Source organism: Chaetura pelagica, unplaced genomic scaffold (assembly GCF_000747805.2).
Source record: "Chaetura pelagica isolate M959 unplaced genomic scaffold, ChaPel_1.0 scaffold111, whole genome shotgun sequence".
Lineage (NCBI taxonomy): Eukaryota > Metazoa > Chordata > Aves > Apodiformes > Apodidae > Chaetura > Chaetura pelagica.
In genome coordinates, this window is record NW_009952153.1 from 3615901 (window position 1) to 3637745 (window position 21845).

The 21845-nt window shown below is 44.6% G+C and overlaps 1 protein-coding gene across 1 annotated transcript in view; it reads right to left on the bottom strand.

Moving 5' to 3' along the window:
* Positions 1–1195: 1195 nt before the first annotated feature.
* Positions 1196–21845, bottom strand: part of PAK7 (p21 protein (Cdc42/Rac)-activated kinase 7) — a 42740-nt gene continuing 22090 nt past the window's right edge. Inside the window, exons 3-9 of the mRNA XM_010007146.1 lie at positions 17667–18464; positions 11596–12087; positions 9276–9409; positions 7220–7346; positions 4140–4265; positions 1973–2107; positions 1196–1351 (exon numbers count right to left, since the gene is read on the bottom strand). Of these exons, the coding sequence (XP_010005448.1) occupies positions 1196–1351; positions 1973–2107; positions 4140–4265; positions 7220–7346; positions 9276–9409; positions 11596–12087; positions 17667–18464 (1968 nt within the window). The remainder of the gene's footprint in view (positions 1352–1972; positions 2108–4139; positions 4266–7219; positions 7347–9275; positions 9410–11595; positions 12088–17666; positions 18465–21845) is intronic.

Consider the following 21845-nt stretch of genomic DNA (forward strand, 5'->3'; position numbering starts at 1 on the left):
CTAATCATTAATAAATAAGTCATTTATCATTGAAAGAATTATGAAGCACTTCTAAAAATTTTAAAGGCAAATCTATTTAGGCCTACAGTTAACATGCAAAGTCATCCAACAAATAACACAAAATTGTACTGTAGTAGTCAACTGGTTGCATCAACATTCAAAAAGGTCTAGACAGCAGCACAACTTCTATATGGCAAACATCTGGTAACGCATCACAAGGGTCTGGCTGCGCTCTGGAGGATGCCCAGAGGAGGGACTCCTGCCCCTTCTGGCCACCTCCAGAGCACCACAGGAGCAACAGATTTTTGTGATAACAAAACTGGCCTCGTGGTGGCAGATGATGAAGGGATGGCCCTAGTGTGAGAAGATGACCGTCCAGTAAAGGTAGGCCAGGTGCCTTAGCTCCCCCTGAGAGAAGCAGGGAGGGAGAGCACCCAAAGGGGCAGTTGGCTCTTCAGGCTGCCAGGATGAATGCTCTCCTCACCCTGATGCAAAAATCTGCAAAACCTTCTACCTTCCCAAAGGTGGTTGGATGATGTATGTGTGTGTTTTTTGTGGGTTTTTTGTGTGTTTTATTATTTTTTTTTCTTTTCCCTGTTTTCAAAAGGGTTAAAAAAGTAGGAAAACTTTTATCTTCTCAAATTCTTGCTAAGTTACACTTAATACTTCAACTAACACAACAGTTACGTGACAAAGTACTGCAAATTATCAAAATGTACTGTACACAAAATTACAAAGTCGTTGCAAAATACATTGCGCTGCTGTGTCTGAGAGAAAAAGTGCTTTTTATTTTTTTATTTTATTTTTTTTGTCAGAAAAAAAGTTCTTCTCAAATAGAAGTGCCGGAGGCTGCAATAAAACTCTGGTGTTTCACTCTGCTTGTGCTATCCTCTACTAATTACCTTCCCAACCTTGTTTGCACTTGGTGCCTTCTGCCAAGATGGCTGAGGAGATACCAGTACTGGGGAGCGACGGTCCATGGTGGAGTGGCCACCTGGCTGGGGGCCAGGGTGGCTTCCTGGTCCCTCACAGCCCCAGAGAGCACCTCCTCGGGTTCTTGCACACCCCGTTACTGCAGGGCTGGTGTTCCTCTGCCAGGTTTCCCTCACCCCTGCCTGCGGTTCCCACGCAACTGCCGGAATTCCCGTGTGGCTCTTATCCAGGCTCTCCACGACCCCCGGAAGGGTTGCCAGCTTCAGCGATGCCTGTGCTGCCTCATGAGGGGCACAATGCAGGACGGGGGGCCAGCCAGTTTGAGAAAGGGGTGTCTCAACAGTTCCTGGGCTGTGGCTCTCTGCGAGGGCTCCCGCACCAGCATCGCGTCCAAGAAGCCCCGGAGGACTGAGGAGACCTGCAAGATCACACAGGTGTTAGGGGTGGGCAAACACTGCTTTTCTTGGGAAGACAAGAGACACAATGAGCTTCCCTAGGGAAATAGATGCACTGAGCTGAGGGGCCCTGCATCTATGTGCTGTTAATGTTGGGCAGATTTGGGTATCAGTGGGGTGCAGAACTGCACACACTGCAGAGCTTTGTGTGTGGTGGGTGAGAAAAGCACCACCCCACTCTGGGGGCTCAGGTCCGACCTCTAGCAGCACACCCAAAATGGGAGGTACGCAAAGGTCTTGGTACTGGGCATGCATGCATCAGCCTACCTGCAGCAGGGCTGATGTGCCACCTTGCACAGGGGTGGGGTGGGAAGCTCAGGGAGCACAAGGCTCTGTCCAGCACCCTTCACTGGCACTTGCTGCAAAAGCAAAACCAAAGCCGGGCACAAAATGTCCATGGGCTGCTGATGGCTTTGGCCTCACATCCTCTCCATGAGTCCTGTGCAGGACCCACTGCTCCAGGTGGTACCTTAAAGAGGCAATTTATCCTTCGAGCATTGAAGTGTGTGGCTATGGTCTTGTTAAATGTTTATACATGCAGGACTTAAGGGAAGTCTTCAGTTATCACCTATGGGAGGTCTGACCTTGTGCATGTCCTTCACCCGGGGTGGTAAGTTGTCCCGGATGCGGCGCATGGCCTGCAGTGGTGGCTCATTGAAGTAGGGAGGTTCTCCATCTATCATCTCGATCACCATGATGCCCAGGGACCAGATGTCCACCTGCAACACACACAGAGCTGGGCAGTAAATCCTGCAAGGCAGTGCAGAGAAGGGGTAACAGGCTCACGCACACCTCTGAGTTGGCTCCCGCTCTTGTACCCGCTGTCTGCAGCCAGGCTGACCCACCATTCTGGTGAGCCATCACCAAACATCTTTCTTTTTTTAACCAGCTCACAGGAATTTTTCCTCCTGAGCAGCAAGCGCATTGAAAAAAACCAGATCAGAAATAGCTTACAAACCTGATGTCCACTGGAAGCAGTGCTAAGGCAGGATCATTTGGGAAGCTGGCTGCACTCTCCTGCACTGCACTTCAGGCACTGATTTGCACCTACTGAATATTGTTTCCCTCAGTGGGGTCTGCAACACTGCAGGAAGGTGCAGCTAGTAGAGAGCAGTTCACAGTTGAGCTGCTGTGAACTCAGTTATGCTCTTGCCCTGAGTCCTAAAGACTACAGGAACTCTGTCTGAGACCCCAGAGAAAACACAAGCTCTGACTAAACCTGGGCCCGTTTCCAGTTAGCACAGGGACCACGGTACATAAAACACAGTCTATAATCCCTTCAGGAAGTGATTCAGCTCCAGATTAAAAAAATTTTTTTTTTTGGGCCAGGCCTGCTGCAGAGCTGCTCCAGAATCCCATCCTCTGATAACTGTAATTCCTGTCATTTGCCAGCCCAAATACCACCAAGGTCTTTTCATACTGATTTTGTTCTTTTACCAACACTATCCTTCAGCTTAAACTTTTTTTTTTTTCTCCTTTCTAGAGAGGAAACCTAATGCAGCTGTAACTTCAGCCACTTTATAATCCCTTCAGTGTAATTAATAGACTAATAATAGCTGACGTTATTATCCCTGAAATGTCTTCTACAATGCTAGGCATCCTGGGTGAATGGCAGTTCCCACAGGGTGCTCTCACTCTGGGGTGTGTTCTCTCCCAGATCAATCTCTGCTGAGCAATGTGACGTTACAGCATCACTCATCTCAGGTCTCAGATAATTCCCCCCCCCCGTGTGTGTGCATATGTGTATCATTGTGTAAATATATCTATATGTATTCTTCTGGTTGGTTTTTCTCTCTGCAGCTGTTCCTACAGGCCCTATCAAGCAGAAGATGCCTCCCCTTACCAGGCAGAGGAGCAAACACAGCCATGTCCCTTGCTGGGAGGGGTGAGTCACTGTCACGGCTGAGCACAGGACTGAGGATTGCTCTTCCCAGGCTGGCACTGCAGAAGTGCCATGACTCAGAGTTTCCTAACGGACGGGGTACGGCACTGCAGAGCTGCCAGGTCCCCACCTTTCTGGGCTCATCTGAAGGGCTCCAATAAAACGTCGGAATTGCCTTTCTGAGACCATTTGGAAGTGCTTAAAATAGCTCCCATAGGTAGGCTCTTCCCCCTCCCCGCCCCTGTCTCTCAACTAATGATAGCAATGACTGCAAGGAATAAGCTGATGTGGAGATGAATGCCACAACAGAGGGTGGCAAGTCACACAGCTGGCTCCTGTGTTTGGGACCCTACACACCTGTGCCTTTGCTGGCACTCCTCCCTGGAGGCAGGGGATACTGGGCGTTAGCTGGATGAAAACAGAGTGGATCTCTGCCTGCAGGTCTCTGCAATACTGCTGTGACCTGGCTGTGCAGCACAGGCATGTGATTTGGCTGCTGGTTTGGCATATGCACGTGTAGACACCTGTAACTGCAGCTCCAGCTTGCAGGCTTGATATTAGAGATCATCAAAGGGTCTTCTGTGATATGGAAATGATGGCAGTTCCTTGTACTGCAGCACCTCAAGCTAAACTATCTAAAGGCATCACATTGCTTAGTGCACTAAATGGAGTTGTTATTGAATGACTTTGTCTTGGAGAAATACTTGAGAACAAGGCACCACATAGCACTCCGGGGCAAACATAATTGCTGCTGTTTAGCATATCTGCCTAAGTGCATTAGAGCTTCAGGGTTCAGACAGGGCTCAGGCAGGGGGGTGGCCAAGAGAAAGGAGCTGCTCTGGGTGGGTGTTGTGCCCCACTGTACTCACCTCAGTTCCATAGGGCAGGCGGGATATCACCTCCGGAGCCATCCAGTACGGTGTCCCAACCAGAGACTTCCTCCTGGGGACCTCCTTGGACACTTGGGCACAGAATCCAAAGTCAGACAATTTTATCTGAAAAGCAGATGAAAAGAAAAAGTTCCTCTTGAATAACCAGGCAGATTCCTCCAAGACACACATTCCTCTGACAGACATATCTCCAGCTGCAGCTTGGGAGGACAGGGACAGGGCTGCAACACTTGCCTGGGATATGACAGCAGTACTATTTTGGAAGTGTGGTTGGAGACAGCAATACAGACTGGGAAACACACGGCTAATCAAAACCAAGGAAGAAGCAGGAGACAGTGTCAGTGGTGCTCATTACTAAGATGGCCTGTCATGCCTCATTACCTTGCCACCAGCAAAAGATGTGGAAGTGATAAGAAGTTGCTTATAATATTTAAAAAATAGGCAAGCAAAAAATTCTGAAGTAACAGTTAGGATAATGAATGCATTATCACATATATATAGAACCCATGTTTGTAGTCTATGCATGTATATTCAATAAGATATATATTCAATAAGATATATACTGTAAGTGCTACACACCACTCCTATTTTTTATATCAGTATAGGATCTGTGCGTTTGCCAGAAAACAGATGAAACAAGTGTTATTCACCCCTTTTTCTTTTACCATACACAGCATGATCACAAAAAGCAATACCCCCTGCCAAGGAGTTTTCAAGACAAGGACCTCATACTGTGAACTAGCACTAAAAAAACCAATCTCCTTTATGCAGCAAGGGAGCTAATTTGGGGAGAGGCAGGAAAGACTCTTCCAAAATGGTTGTAAGAGATAAAGGGACCTGCTCCCTTTGGCTGGGAACTCAGGAATTAAAGATGGTACTGTCCTTGAGTGGCTGTGGCAGTGACCTGAAATAGAAATAATGGGATACGCAAGCACTCCGGAGAGCAGCTCTTCCTGCGTCATGTGCCTGCTCACACTTTTATGCCAGGTTTCTTTTTTTCTTTTTTTTTAACAACAAAAATTATGGAAAATTATTGCCTTTCCCCTCCCCTTTGCTGTACAACGCCAAGGTGAAAACTCCTCCAGCCTCCAACCAAAACAAGCTGGTCTGAGTGTTGCTGGCATCACCCTCTTCCAGAAGCAGCTTGTTCCTCAAGGCTAGGATTTTTTTTGTTTTTATTTATTTTCCCCCCAACTATTTATTTGGAGGCCTGGAAGATACTGTAAGGGTTTCCCTGGACACTAGGCTAAGCCCTTCACCTTCAGCTATACACCACACAGTGCAACAGGGACACATGCCCAACATCCATAAGCTGTGTATCCAATCATGCACTTTGTGCCTGGGGATATGAAATGAGCCCAAACAGCCCCAGCACAACTGAAGTGGCAAGTTTTATAAATCCCTGCATTGTGTAGAGCAGCATTTTATGATCAGCACTGATTTGTTTTCTTTTGGATTCAGTACATACACTACTTTTTTAAAAACTGAGGGTATTATTTTTAACAGAATTGAGAAATGATTGTTGGTATTCCTAAAACAAAGCCAATAATAGCCAAATTTTCTGTGCTAAATTTATTTTTCCAGTTTACAGGCTGAAGAATGGAAGAAATAATGCATATTTTGGAAGCAGAGCCCAATCTTCTTTTGTAGGAGCATAAGAGATTTTGCATATCTATTGCTCATTCGAGTACATAAAAGAAGACGATTTTCTAAAAAAAGATAATTGCACAACACAGCCATGAAGAAATCTGCAATGCAGATAGTAAGTACTGGAGTAATGAGTATAATGAGGCACTGTATGCAGACCCTGAGAGTAGATCAGATGCTATTTCAGCAACAGGGATTAAAAAACTCCTACACACATGGAATTTTCTTTCCCTGACAGGATTAACGGGAGCTGCTATGACTGCTGTGAGAAGAAGATCCTGCTCCCTTGGTAACATGGGAATCAAATTGAAAAGTCGAGCCTTTGCTTAGGAAATCATCTCAGGCCTGGGCAGCCAGGAGTTTTACTTTGTGGAGGAGAAGACTGAGGTGTGGCTCCAGACCAACCTGCTACGTCTTGCTTTGACCAGGTGTGTAAGGCCAGTGGAGCAACCCCTAAAGTCCTGCTTACAGACCTCACTGGCCAGGAGTGCATTAATTTCTACTAAAATTATCCCAATGGGGGCTACCGGAGGAGATCAAAGTAGTACCTAACTCAAGCAGAAATCAGGGTCTTCTACTTAAGAGTGACATGCCTCCCTCCAACCAAGCCTTTGGGTGCCTCGAGCTTTAGGTGCCTCATGTGTTACTGCTGTGTATGCCCAGAAATCCCACTGCCCAAACCTGCCATTCTCCTTGCAAGGAAATAATACTTCCTTTGGGTCCAAACACTGCTGACGTAATATTCTGTGTGCAAACATTACTTTGCTTTACTGAGCAGGTCATGTCCAGCATTTTCTCTCCCTCTCCCCCCAACTCACTAACAACACAAAGAAAGGCCAATTCACTGTCATAAGCATCCCATCCAATTAAATGGAAGTGTAGGACAGGTATTACTGAGCATCTTGTAAGTGTACCTACGGTTTAAAAAAAGCTACTCTCACCATCAGGGAAGGTTTTCAGCAGTAATGCAAAATATTTTCTAGCCGCATAGATTGATGTTGCTTGGGAAAACAGAGCAAATGCCTAGAAGTTTGCTGATTAAGGGATAACTAAATTAATATAGTAAAAAGAAAATTTCTTTGACAGGCATCAGAGTAGGAGTGCTGCAGCAAAAAGAAGGTCTCCTGTCACCTAACCACCACCCACATGGTACAGTTTCTTCTGCCACTGCCTTTTGACAGCTTCCATCCCCCTGTAAACTGTGCATGCAACGCAGATGTCAATCACCAGCCAGCCCAGGCCAGTGTTCTTCTGATTCAGCTCTCTAACAAGTTACTCACAGGTTATATCCCTTGGTGTCATACGCCTGGCTTATTATCGTTTTTTTTTTCTTCTAAGTTACTGTCACTTCAAATGTGCACACCTATTTTCATGCCTGCCCCAAGAGAAGAGGGGAAACTTTGTGTGCTCACCCTGCCGTCGCTCGTGAGAAGGATGGAGTCACTTTTGATGTCGCGGTGGATGACACCTTGGTTGTGCAGGTAGGACAGGGCTCTCAGGACAGACAGACAGACGGTCGCTATCTGCTCCTCGTTCATCCTGAAAGAGCAGGGTGGAAAAAAACAAGCTGAGCATTAATGAAGTCGGCGGGCAAGGGGAGCAAGGAGGCACAAGTCCCCCTTCACCCCAGCATACGGTGAGCCCTGAGATCTTTCAGGCAACAGCTCTGTGGAGTGACTCTCTGGTCGTATTTCTGTTGAAAAAATGGGAGATGAGGTATGAGGAATAACTCTACAATGAGGTTTGGATAAGCCTTCCTGCAGCACTAAAAAAGCAGAGTATGCTGTGTGATGTGGCGTGTTACACTGAGCCTGCTTCCCTCTGGGAAAATACTGAAATGCCTATTTACAGTAAACTTACTGCTTGCCAAGGAGGGTAAATCACTACTGGGATAGAAACAGACTTGGAATAAATATGAGGAAAAATACTCTTAATTGTGCAGACAAAACATCAGGCCCTGGGTGTAGCTGTTCAAGAGCTTTTCCTCTGCTTTTATGATGTATGTAGAAAACACCCAGGGTATTGCAGTAGAAAAATAAATAGCAAGAATCCTAATTTGTCCATCCCGGAGATGGCTGAGATGGGTGACGTATCCTGACCCATTGCTGGATGTCCCCAGCATCTTTATTATGTGAGCAGAAAAACACCTGTGGAGATTTCTGCTTGAATTTCATGTGCAGTATTTTAGCAAAGTATTAGAGGAAAGGCCATGCACTGTAAAAAAACATAACCCAGAAGATTTAGGCAAGACTATTTAGAGTAAAAAAACATAGACGACAGCCCTTAAGAAGTGGTGTTGCAGGAACCCCTGTTTGCCATTAAATGCCTGTCATTAAAAGACAGAGCTTTTAATGTTTTGGGGAGCTAACAAACGACTTGCGATGTTTTGATTTATTTCAGCACATCAGCTAAGGCAATATTAAAAAATAAAATACTTGTGTTACAACTCTGCTTTTGTTAAGATCTAAGAGTATCATTAAATGGTGAGAGAAGATAACTGTTCTAATCTATTCCTTGCTTTTCTTCTTGCTCTCTTAAATAAACTCCCAATGCAATGGTGTGGGAAATGATTTTTTTTTTTCATTCAAGAGGAAGAAATTAAATAAAGACTTCCTCTTGTCTATCTCATTTTATCCTGCTTATCAGGAAAAGATGAGCAAAGAGCAGATGTGAAGAGGGCTGTAAAATCCAATGTCTCTACTCAGAAAAGAAAGAGCAGTTCCATACACTGTGATGTTTATGCTGAAATATGGGAACAAGCTCAACCATAAGCACAAATATTCTGATACAAAAATCTTTTCCCCATTTTGCCTTTGGCTTGGTTTGCAGTTAACAACAGTTACTGGGTTATGAGTGTGGACAGCAAGTACTCTTAAAACTGATGCAGTTACGACAGCAAAAACAAAATATGGATCACCCAACAGGGAAAAGTGATTTTTTTTTTTTTTGACTATTTGAGGAATTAATGGATAAAAGTAATCTCACTGCTAAATTATCTTTTAAAGCACTGGCAAACCCCCATCTACCAGGAAGACCTTTCAGATACTTCTTTTCCCTTTTATTTAAAAAAATCCAGTACTGACAGGCATTCATCTGCAGTGGCTTATTTGTGCTCATAAAGTGAGCATGCTACAGTATATTTTTAAGCGTGTATATATATATTAAATTATACACATACACACACACATATATTTAGCTATACACATGCATGCATATTTATATTTTTGTCTATATTTCTTCCATGAGGGTATATTCCAGGCATGTCTGTGTTTTAATATCGTATGTATGTACTTTGTCTATACTAATACACAGTAATAAAGATTTATAAAAATAGGTACATAGAGCCTGGAGGTACCCAGCCTCCCTCAGCAGAGGGTGAGGCATGGTGGAATGGATCCATGAAGAAAAGCTGCAGCATCTCTGTCCTCCCTGGCTCACGCTGTGGGGACTCAGCGCCCCTGAACCCACCTCGTGTGAGTCACGATGTCGGTCAAAGCGCCGCCCTCCAGAAACTCCATCACAACCCAGAGCTCATCGCCAACCAGGTAACTGTTGTACATGTCAACCACATTCTCATGATGGTAATCTCTCATGATTACAACCTGCGAGGAAGAAAGAGACAATACGTGAATTGCTACAAGCTGCATCTGACACTTGTTCTGACCTTGCTTTCACCGTACTTTTAGTGATTAGCAAAGGTTCTGCTATGAATCACACCCACCCTAATCCTTATGCCAAGCCATAAACAAAATCAATCTATTTACATAAAAATAACAGTCATCGTAAACGCATTAAGAAGAAGGAACAATCTTTGGTTGCTATAAGTGGTGGATAACTGGGATGTTTTTCAGACTACAGGAACAGGGTTGTTTATGTAATTGCTTTTTTTTGTTGCCAGTTGCTTTCAGCACAACAGAGATTTATTTTCTTTTTGACCTGACCAATTGATCAACCCGTCAAAGTCTTCTTCATCACATATCAAATGGTACTTTGCACAAAATTTTCACAGAATGCAGGAAAAGCAGGGAATATTCCGAAGAAAACTCAAATCCCACAGCTGAATGGGGCTGTAAAGAACTGGGACCACAGAAACAGCCCAGCCAAGGTGGAGACTATGACCATGTGTTACTGAGGGACATCAGAGAGGTGACCAGGAGAGAAAACAACAGTCAGGGAAGGCTTCATTACAGACAGAGGAATTTCAGCACTGCTGAAAAGAAATTTTGGGATGACACGAGTGACTGGAGCGTGTCAGGGAAGCAGCTTGGTCCTGCACAGCATGCAGGACCTGCTTCAAGATGTTGCCATTCAAGAGATGCTTGGTTAGCACAACCACAACACAGTTCAGTGCAGTCTTCCAGCACAGCCAAAACAAATCCACAATATCCAGTACAGTCACAGACTGTGCAAAGGAGAACTGTGTGAAGTTTCTTAAAAACTAATATTTTAATTTAAAATGTGACATATTTAAGGTTCTAAAGAAACTAGTCTGTCATGTGCTGGGGAAGATGCTCTTAAAATACAGGAAACAAAGGACAAAAGCAAATGGTTTGTTCTCACAAGAGGTTTCCCTGGGAATCTGCCATGTTTTTGGCATTGATCAGCATATTCATGAGTGATCTCAAAAAGGGAGTAGAGAATACACACCACTGGCTTCTTTAAGGGAAGAAAAAATGGAAAGATTCTTTGAGTTGTAGAAGGAAGAGGCAGCACCAAAAAAAAATGGGTGAAAAAATGCCAAATGAGAACCAGTGTTCTTAAATCTAAAATTACGTACAGGGGGAAATCATCCCCTGTTCATCATTGTGGGCTCTGAACTGGCTGCAGTCACTCAGGAAAGGAGATGTGGGAATTAACACAGATGGTTTCATGAAAAAGGGACCATCAGCTCTTTGCTAGGCAACCATCAAGAAAGGGACTGCTAGTGGTTAGGAGAGGAAGGAGGGAGGAAACAAAAAGCATGGATATGCCAGATCACGGTGCATGTGCTTCTTGAATAGTCAGGTGAGTTTGGATCCTCCATCTCAGAAGAATGAACTATCCAATAAAACAGTCTTCTGAAAAAGGCAGCTGGGCTATATCTGTGCACCTAATAAACTGGTGCTTATTATCTATATAATCTATGTAATCTATTGGCATGGACCAGCCGATAGATTTCACAGCTGTTTACTCTGACTTACAGAGTTACAGGTTTAAAGCCAGGAGGAGACGTATGCCATTTGAAACTGGTCTGGTTATACAATATTTATACAGCATAGATGTGCATGGGACTCATCAGCTCTTTTAGAAAGACACTACTTTGGCTCTTCAGGTTGCCATCTGGCCCACATCTCCTGTTGAGCTTACTGCCTGCAAAACCCATTACACCATCCAAAACAATGTACCTATGAAAACAGGCTGAGAGAGTTGGGGCTGTTCAGCCTGGAGAAGAGAAGGCTCTGGGGAGACTTTACAGCGTTCTTCCAGTACCTGAAGGGGCTACAGGAAAGATGGGGAGGGACTTTTTGTAAGGGCATGGAGTGACAGGACAAGGGCAATGGCTTTAAAATGGAAGAGGGGAGATGTATATTAGACATTAGGAAGAAATTATTTACTGGGAGAGTGGTGAGACACTAGCACAGGTTGCTCAGGGAAGCTGTGGATGTCCCATCCCTGGAAGTGTTCAAGGCCAGGTTGGATGGGGCTTAGAGCAACCTGCTCTAGTGGGAGGTGTCCTTGCCCATGCAGGGAGGGGCTTTCAGGTCCCTTCCAACCCAAACCCTTCTGTGATTCTAAGATTCCATGGTACCTCATTAAAGAGCAGCTCCCTCCTCTGCTGTTTCCTGAGATCCATCTTCTTCACAGCAACCTGCTTTCCCGTGTGCTTCTCAGTGGCGATGCAGACAATCCCTGTGGAGCCCTCCCCAATCTTGATGAAGTTGTCCAAGTACTCCCGGGGGTCTCCAGGGCTGACCACAAGCTGCAGAGCAGCTCTGAACTGTTCGTGGGACACCCTGGAAGGCTGCTGGTCTGAAGAGGATCCCCAGCTAGGTGGAGGATAAGCACCTGATGTGATACTTGGGGAGCTGGGGTAGGAGGCGGTGGAAATATAGGGAGAGCTGGGCTGGAGAGATGGCTGGTGATAGTGGGATGCTTTGTGATAGACCAGTGGGTAGTGGTAGCTGCTGCTTGAATAGCTGACTTTGCTCTGACTTTGAGGTAGCTTCACTGGGCCCCTAGGGTATGTGTCCGAGCCAGAGAGGGGAGGGCTCACCACCAGCTGCGCTCGTTCATAATCCACCTGCAATGCAAAAGCAGAGGAGTGAATGTGGGTGAACAGACAGACTTTGTGCTGGCCATCCAGCCCCCACCACTCGGCCCAGCTTGTTTGCCCCTGGAGTTCCTCAACACAGTGCCAGCACAACGTGTACCTGTTCTTCTCAATGCAATGCTGCTGCCCTGCATCTGAAAAGAGATTTTTAGACCACTGAGTTCTGTGCTCTTGTCAGCACTAAAAGGAGGCCAGGAAAGACCACGAAATCTTTTGCGCATCTCGGGTCCATTTTTCTGCCCAGGTACCTGTTTGTAGATATAATAACCTTTGTTTAATAGAAATACATGATCAAAGAAGCACACCTGATCTGTACCTCCATTGTCCTCTCTGAGCCATTTCCTCCAAGAATTCATCCCTTCCACAACCAGCAGCCCTTTGGGAAATTCCAATCAGTGTCTTTCCTTTCAAAGATCAGTTCCTGGGTTTTGACCCTCAGTCCTTAATCCCTCCTTATGTTTTTCACCGGTGATTAAAAAACGACCCAAACTCTTCTTGCAGAGGTGGTGGTACCCTGAAATCTCCATCATCTCTTGACTTGCTCTGCTACTGGCTGCTGTCTGAGTGATTGCATATATGAGCATAATGAGGAGCTTAATTCAATTTACCTTTTCTTAAATTATTTTCCAGGGTGACATGCTACTTAACTGCAGTGTCACAAAACCCACTCATCTGAAATCAGAGACAATCACAGATAAAATTATGCCAATGAGAGGCCTTGTTCATTTGCAGGTTCCTTTCTTTCTTTTTCTTTTCCAGGCTTTTCCAAGCTCCTTGAACTGAAAGCAAACAAATCCTTCACTATCGCAAATGTAAATTTGCTTCTTTCCAAACTTAAAAAAAAAAAAAAGGCAAGACAAAAAACCCAACCCAAATAAAAAATACCTTTTTTTTTTTCCCCTCCAGAAAAGAGCATCTCCATCTCCACATTTACGATACAACATATTTGACTCCTGACGACGCACAGAGCACCTCGGGGCAGGGGGGTGGTTTGACACAGGCTCCTGATGTAGCACAATTACAAATAATTATGGCAATGAATTCATTTAATCAATCAATTTTGGTGGCGGTGCACAGGGGTGGACAGAGCAGCAAACTCTACACAGCTCAGGGTTGCTACTATTACTGCTGGCTGCCGGCCAGGAGTCCCTGATCCATGTTAGTTAAATGCACATTAATCTGAATTTGGCAGTGTAATCAAGGACCCAACTGAACTGTGAAATTGAATTCTGCGGTGGAACATCATTTGACCGTTTTATGCTAAGACTGCAAAAAAAAAAAAAAAAAAGAGGGAAAAAAAAAAGAAGGAAAAAAAAAAATCTGCCGCAGCATCAATTTATCACTGTAGGCGGCTGCACAGTGAGGAGGAGTTTCCAGCTGGAGTCACAGGGAGAAAAGCCTCTGAGTGCAATATTATGTCAGTGCTTTTCCCACCTCATGCGTGAGCGAAATGTGCTCATTGTTACATCTGGCGTGAGGTCTCGCAGGGGAAGAGGGGATGCCTCTCCAGAGGGGCTGCTTTGAGATTTCCCTGGGAAAAGCGAAGCTGGAGTCTGCGTGCATCTGAGACAGCCTCCATCGAGCATGAAACTGTGTTACACAGCCACATCCGAGGATGGTGGTTTTGTTTAAGCAAAACGTACTCGTGATTAAACCATAAATTCACTTCCTCCGTTATGCAGGGGGTAGCCATAAAACAGAAGAGGGTCAGAGACACCATGAATTTTGTGAAGGACATTACATCTGCCAAACTAATTAACACAAAGAAGTAAGTGCTCAGATGGTTTGGTGGAGGGAGGGGAACTCAATCTAGCCCTGTCCTATATATCTGTGTATGCAGGGACATAAATTACTGCTTTCTCTGTAAATACACTTCTTTTTTTTAAAGTACTGAGATGGGGAAAGCCTTGTGCAGAGATTTAAGTTGGATAAATCCACATTAATGATTTAATTGAGGCTTCACCCGTGCCTGATATTTCTAAGTACATCCTAAACTTGATACACTGACAAAAGCAAATTCCCCAGTGAAATCTGAAAATGAAAATTCAGGGGTTTGGTGTGCTTGCTATGGATTTTTAAAAGCCTTTTTAAGTTAGCATTTCAGTACAATGCAAACCCATTCAGGTTCTGAATCCCATGACTTCTTACAAAAATCCAGGAGCTAAAAGGAGTAAATCAGCTCAATGTCTCCTCCAAGGTTGTGTCCTGACGCAGTGCTTCCCATCACGGCAAAATCGAACCCACTTTATTCTACTAATAATTCTATTCCTGCTTCTGAATGCAATTACCTCCTGAAAGGAAATTATTTAAAACTACAAAGGAAAGAATAAACCAGCCCTGCTCTCATTCAGGATCAGGTCAAAGGAGCAGCCAGAGCTCTGACATGACATCCATCAGGGTGAGGCGGAGAGAGGAGATATCCGCTGCTGCTGCTGCTGCCGGGCTCTGCTTCCTGGCTCCCAGCATCCTGCATCCGCACGCAGCCACGTCAGCAGCTGGCTCTGCTCCTTGTTAAAAGGTGGCCCTAACTCCATGTCTAAACTCATTTAAGCTCTGCTCTCTGGAGACCTCAGCTGGAGTACTGTGTCCAACTCTGGAGTCCCCAGCACAGGAATGACATGGAGGTGTTGGAGCAAGTCCAGAGGAAGGCTGTGAAGGGATGCCACATCCCTGGAAGTGTTCAAGGCCAGGCTGGATGGGTCTTGGAGTGTCCTGATCTAGGTGTCCCTGCCCATGCAGGAGGGTTGGAACTAGATGATCTTTAAGGTCCCTTCCAACTCAAACCAGTCTGTGATGATTCTATGATTTCAGTTTCAACTCTGATGACTGCAATGCTCAGTTTGTATCACAGGCGGTGGCAGCACCTGTGTGCTGGTCAGGGGGATGTACCTTCCTGGCCAGGTGAGCTGCTGGGCAGCCCTTCAGCCTCTGCAGTTGGAATGTGGCAAAGTTGGCAGCTGCAGCCCAGACGCTCCTGGGGGACTGGGAAGCCCCTGGTGAGCCCAGCTCACCTTTCAGCATAGGTAAAACACATTTGGGTTTGCTTAGGTTTCAGTTTCATGGGGTCATGGAGAGCCACTACTGAAAAACGACAGGGAAAGGAGCTTTGGAATAATAGGATTTGCTGCAAAAAGTGATGAGGACTGCCTGGGATGAAAAGGAGAGTGAAAGGAACAGATGAAGTATCAAAAGCATCCAAAAATAGGATAAAACCTTTATATAATAAGCAGACTTGGTGAGATGGGTTTGATGTTGTGTGACACTATTGAGAAGACTCTATTGAACAAAGTGGGATGTTACCTCTGTCAAGAGGCTGTCACAGCAAGTGATGTGACCCAATGCAAGTGCTACTGCAGTTATTCTGGAGGAATAGGAGAGAAGGCAGGTAACGGGGGGGTGGACTGGAGGGAACCAAATCTGACCCTCTGTTTTCCTACACCTCCATGGTCCCATGCACGGCAGTCAGAAGTCACTGAAATCACTGATGAAATCACAGGGCAGGCAATTGATTTATCTGGCATCTATAGCAGGCAAATGATACTGAAGTAAGTCTGCTCTTCATATTTACAAACCAAAATTAACATCTTTACAAAATACATTTTAAAGGCATACATTTGTGCCTGCTGACTTTTTTTACTGCTTAGTTTTTTCTCCCCTTTTAATTATACTTCAAAAGCCAATCTCATTTGTAAAATATCTGTTTTGAGACCTGGTTCTCACTTAGTAAATCCATTTGATGAACCATTATCTTACTAATAACTCCTTGAAAAGAAGGCTCCTCAGCAATCATGCAAGACAAGAAACTGCTATTCACTTTCAGGAGCTGGGGATGGGTTTGGGAATTGAAACTGCTGCATTTAACAGTGAATCATCAAGTTTCAATACACCAAGGCTGTAGAAGTGTTTTTGATGCTTTGAGAAGATGAACAGCTCACAATGAATCTTGCGTGGAGGCTTTTTTTAAAAAAAAATTAAAAAATTGTTACTGCATTTTAATGGGATATTTTTCAAACTGTCTAGAGTGCTTTGAGTCCTATAAAACATACCTCTGTCTCCTGTCCTACTGAATGCTGTAAAGCTGACAGCAGTAGGTACAAGAGAGTCTATGAATTAATGGATTTGTCCTCCTCCTTTTTAAACTCTGATAAAATAATTGTTTGAAATGAAAGAAATGGCAGGTAGCCTGTTCCAGGCTTTCCTCACAACTTCCAGAATCCATATTTAATGCCACATTTCACTACTCACACACATCCCTTCCACCACAGCCTCAGCTAAGGAAAGCCATGCAAAGAGACCTGGTAACTCTTCCACTCCCCCTCAATTTATCCTCAACTCTCAAAGCCCAGCCCTGTGCTTTAATACAATGTGGAATAAAAATGCATTGCGCTCCCCATACTGTGGTTATAAATCTGCACCCCAGGATCAGCAAATCAGTCCAAACCTGAGCAAACAAAACACAGGCATGGAGCTATTGTGGATTTGCAGAAAACTGGGATGTTTTCAGGGCCTGCAGATGGAGAGGATCATGTTCTCAGCAAAAAATGCACGATTCAGATCATTACTGAAGAGCAGAGTGGATCTCAGCAACTAACAAGATACCTACCTCAGCACATTCGGTAAGTCACAGCAACCCAAGACTGTTTCAGCCCTGGAAAAATGACCAATCATCTCGGCACCCCCTGATAGGGGAACTCTGTAATGTTCAATGCAATCTACACTGAAAGAAAAACACCTCTTGCAGAATATTACATGTTTAAGCAAGCCATCATCATCAGCTATGTGACCACACATGTAAGAAAAGCATTATTCTCTTAAGTGAATAAACAGTTACAGCAAACTATTGCACTTCGGGTAGGATAGCTTGTATGGGTCATACTCCTCATATGACTTAAAAAAGGCAGAGCAGGCTGCAGATTTTTGCAAAGGAGCTGCCTGTAGATATCATGGTTGAAATGCTTTTTTGTACCTTAACCCTTCTTTTTTTTAACTACATCTAAAACATCTTGGGAGAGAGAGAAGCTGCTTTGGTTTAATTTCAGTGCTTAAAAACAAAGGAGAGAGGGGTAAACCCTTACATTAGCACAAAGGGTTAATAAATCTTGTAATGTCAGTATAGCATAAATGTAATATAAATATTAAAACACAGAGGTTTGAGCCTTGCACAGTAACAATTCAAACACATCTGATAACAAACCAGACCAGCTCCTCACCTCCAGCTGACACCTGCACAGGCGTACAACCTCCTAACACTACATTAACTGCCAAAGAACTTGAGGGTTATTGGAGACCCCAGGTAAAACCCCCAGAAACTGGGCAGCTCCAAACCTGCCTTGTAATAAATATCTTCAACCCACTGGTCCCTGACATCCATTTTCAAACATCTGAGTAAAGCAGGTGGGTTTTCAACACCTCCTGAGTAGCAGCCACACAGCTCCCAGGGACGATACCATCCACTTTCAGCATCACCTGCCCTTAATTTTTTGTATGCACTTAACTTTTCACACTCCCAATTTAGGGAGGTAGCAGTGTCACCAGGGATGCCACATTACCTTGGGAATGCCTGCTGTTGTTTCGGACAAGCGGGGATAGGTGTAGGAGCTGTAGGAATGTCCTTGCTGATGTGCTTTAAAAGCACTTGCTCCATAGGGCATGGCTGGCTCCTGCAGCCCAGAGCCTGACCTGGACCTCTGCCTCATTGCTGGCTGAGGGCTCGCCGGATCCACGTAGGATGACTTTGGCCTCTTGTCATAATCATCCTTGCCCAGGCCATGTCCCCAGTCACTGACACTGTACTCCAGCCTCTCCTTGGGGCACTCACTCTGCACTGATGCTCTGGATGAGATGTAAGGAAAGGGATCTCGATAGTCCAGGGAGGATCCGCTGGGGATCCGCTGATACTCCAGCTTCAGGCCACCGTATTCCAGCGGTTTGGGCTTTGCCTCCAGGTGAGGGTGGTAATCTGGGAGAAACCTGGAGAGGTCTGACTGCAGGGGCGTCACTTCTGAATAATAGATGTCCCGAGAAGCCACCTTCATCATGTGCCCATTCTGCTTGGGGGCATAGCTCCCTTTGTAGTACCTGTCGAACTCTTCCCCGTAGAGAGTCTTGTCCCGATACTTTTCCACAACATAGTCTGTTGTAGTGTCTGACTCGCTGGAGTATTGGGAATACGTGATATAACCATTTTCCTCCTGGTGCCTTGGCACATGGTTTGCATTTCCTTGGTGGTGGGTGGGAGGACTTTCCTTCCGCAGGGAATTGGATCGTGTCACTGAGATATTGTCAAACTCTTCTAGAAGGCCGTTGATTGAAGTATCCTTTCGAGGCTTATTTCCTCTAACAATAGTCTGGGAATAAAAAATTGCTTTGATTAAATACTTATTTTTGTTTCATATCTGACCAAGAAAAACACCAAAAATACAAAAAAGTCCACGATCCACCCAGAAATGCTGGTAATGATGTCACATACCTCAGAATAATCCACTGATAGAAAAAAATTCTCAATAAATTCTTTAAATAGGACATGCAGAAATTAATAAAGAAAGAGGGGTTAAATTCAGTGTACATCATATGCTGAGATTTGGCACACAACTCCAAGGTACTCTTAAAAAGCCCAGTTTAAGAGGTGGGTGCTCAGCAGCCAACAGCAAAAACATGTAAAATCAATGTTTTTTAATTGTTATTATTCAGTTATTTAGATCAAGCCACACTGGTGGGTTGCGTCTGATTTACAGGAATGATAAGCTAAATTAAAATCGTTCAGCAGTCACTTCTATATGCGATTTTAACAAACTGTTGGAATGGAAGGCAGCATATAGTTTAGTAGGCATTGGGTTTTTTCACAAAAGTATGTTCTTGGGTAGTAGAGTTATTAGTGGGTGTCACCTATTGGTTGCCTTAGCATTAGAGACATTTGGGGAAGAGGGAAAAATAATACTTGACTACATCTCCTTCTTACAATACACAGCATCCAGCAAACCACCGTACACAAGCATGGCTTTGGGACATTCCCATCACAAATGCCAGTGGTGGTGGCCCTGTTTGAGTCCTCATGTTGCAAAGTCCACTAGAGATCCACCAGCCATAGACGCTGAGCATGTAGAAGCTTTGCAGACATGAACTTGCTCTCACTGACTGCCCACAGTCCCCTGCCCACCCCTACTCCATTCCGTCTGCAACTCTGGTGCTTCTGGTAGGATGGGAGGTAAGCAGAGCTTCATTACAGCTCTCCTTCCAGAAAGACTGACTATTTTTAGCTAGTTCCATCTGAAGGCTGTAAGCCATGGCTGCATCCATTTTTCAGCAGTTGACTCCCATTGAGTTCCACTTCACATTTATAAACATACCACATGAATAAGATGTACAGATTAAGGGCCAGGGCCATAAATCAGCACGGCTCTACTGAAAACACATTTGCTTCAGCTCAGTATCTATGGCTGTATCTTATTTACCTTGCTGAGTTTTTAAACAGTCCCTGCAGTCACCCCAAGGAGATGTCCTTCTGCGTGCTGTGGCCTATGTTGCATGCTAACCATGGCATCCAAATGCCAACTGTGGCAAACTGAACACTGACCGTGGCATATCAGATGCTGACTGTGCCTCACTGGACACCAACCATGGCACACTGGACACTAACCATGGCGTTATCAGGCACCAACCACAACATATTGGGCAATGAACATATTGGCAATGGCATATTGAACACAAACCGTGGTGTATCGGATACCAGCCATGGTGTATCACGAGCCAACCATGGCATATCGGATGCTGACCGCGGTGTCCAGCCTGGCCCCTGGCCCTCCCTTCATTGCAACACTGACAGAGGAGGCACCGTGAGGCTGCTCAACCCCTGCTTGCAAGCACGCAGGGGCTCGAACTTCACCAAAACATGCATTTCATCACTAACAAACACCCCTTTTCACAAGATGAACAGCAATGTGCTCCTCTTGTTATTCAGCAAACAGCAGCTGGGCTACAGGCAAAGCAGCCCTGACCTCACACTGATCCCTGCTCTGATTTGTGTCTGTTAATTACTTGCTTACTTTGCTATGTTGAAACTAGTAAGGATACCAAAGCAACAGGACAGCAAAAAAAAAAAGAAGGGGATGGCAAATAGATCACTCCTTTCACCTCTGAAACCATGCAGCAAGAATGGAATTGGTTTCAATCGGCTGCAGCTGCTTTGGCAGGATGACTGCCTGATCACTCGTATTTAATTATCACATAATAAACCAATAACATTTGACAATGAAATGCTTATAACTGAAACCAAGATTGAAATACCCAACTGCCACCCTGCTTCCTCAGCACAAATGGATGCCAAGGAGTACAATGCCAATTTAATCCTCTCAGCAGGACTGGCCTTCACAAAGGAGAGGCTTCCTGGAGCAATCCTGCACAAAAGGACCTCAGAGCCTGAGGGAGCCCCTGAGCGCAGAGGAGCCTCGTCAGTTACAGGAATGAGGAGTTTTCCCTCTGTTCCTCCAAGCAGATACTCTCTGGAAGCAGGATTTTTAGCTACTTTCAGAAGGAAGATTTAGAAGGATGTGGCTGAGTTTAGGTGTTAAGGAATTCGCTGATGACAAACCCCTGCAGTTCAGGGATTTTCTAAACACATGTGCGTGCCTGGGAGCCACCTTTTTGATTATGAGGATTTAAAAAAGTACTGTTCATAAAATGGTCTTATGGCAAACTCTGGATTTTCCAAGAAGAGCACTTGCCACTGAAGCCTCAGTCTGATGAAGCAGTCTTGGTCAGCTCTGGGACCTCAGTGCTGTCTCATCCTGACGAAGTTAAGGGGATTAAGTACTAGAGCCCTTTTCTCCCAGCACTACAAGGATGACCACTGGCAAACACCAACTTGCAGGGGAGGTGGCTGAAATTCCTATTTTCTTCAGGCTTCTCTCTACGAGTAAATTAAGAGGGGCAATGCAAAGAGAGGGTAAAACATTCCTATCCTAGAGGCACATTTTCTACAGAATAGTAAGTGCCTTATTACTATTAATAAAAAATATTAATATTATAAATTCTATTATGTCAATTTTACTATTAGTATGATAATTACTTAGTACGAACAACAACCATATTTCCATTTGCTTTTTAAAATGTAGCACTTCTCTTATGTGGAAGGACATACATCTTGTGAGATGCCCCTCTGGCTAAATCAGACGGCCTACACAAGATTGATTTTTTTTTCCAAGGAAACATCTAGCATTATTCCTATCAAAAGATAGGAATAATGTCCCATAGTAGTGTCCATAGAGTATATAAATTAGGAAGTGTTTCATGGAGACCCTGTGAAATACACTATATTGTCAAGTCTTTTGCTATCTGAACAGAACTGAATGTTTATACATAAATCTGAAATACAGTGGGTGCCTCCTTGGTGGGCAGGACAATTTACTAGGCTTAAAAATCAAATTAATATCCCAAAGCAGGTATCATTTTATATGACTAATAAAAGTAATTGCTCTGTCAGGATGCCCACAGAGCATAAAAAATAAAATAAGATGTTATAAAGACTGAAATGTACGCTGTGCCATGTTAACCCATCATGAAGTTATTTACTACAGAGAAAAGGTGTGCTGGGGGCTTGCCACAGCACCTGCAAGAAGAAGCCAAAGATTGAGAACTGCCACAGCCATGGCCCAAGTTCCCAAATTCAAAAGCCAAATATTAGCAGCAGGGCCAAAAGTACCCACGTTCAAAGGTATGATTTCACTCTCACG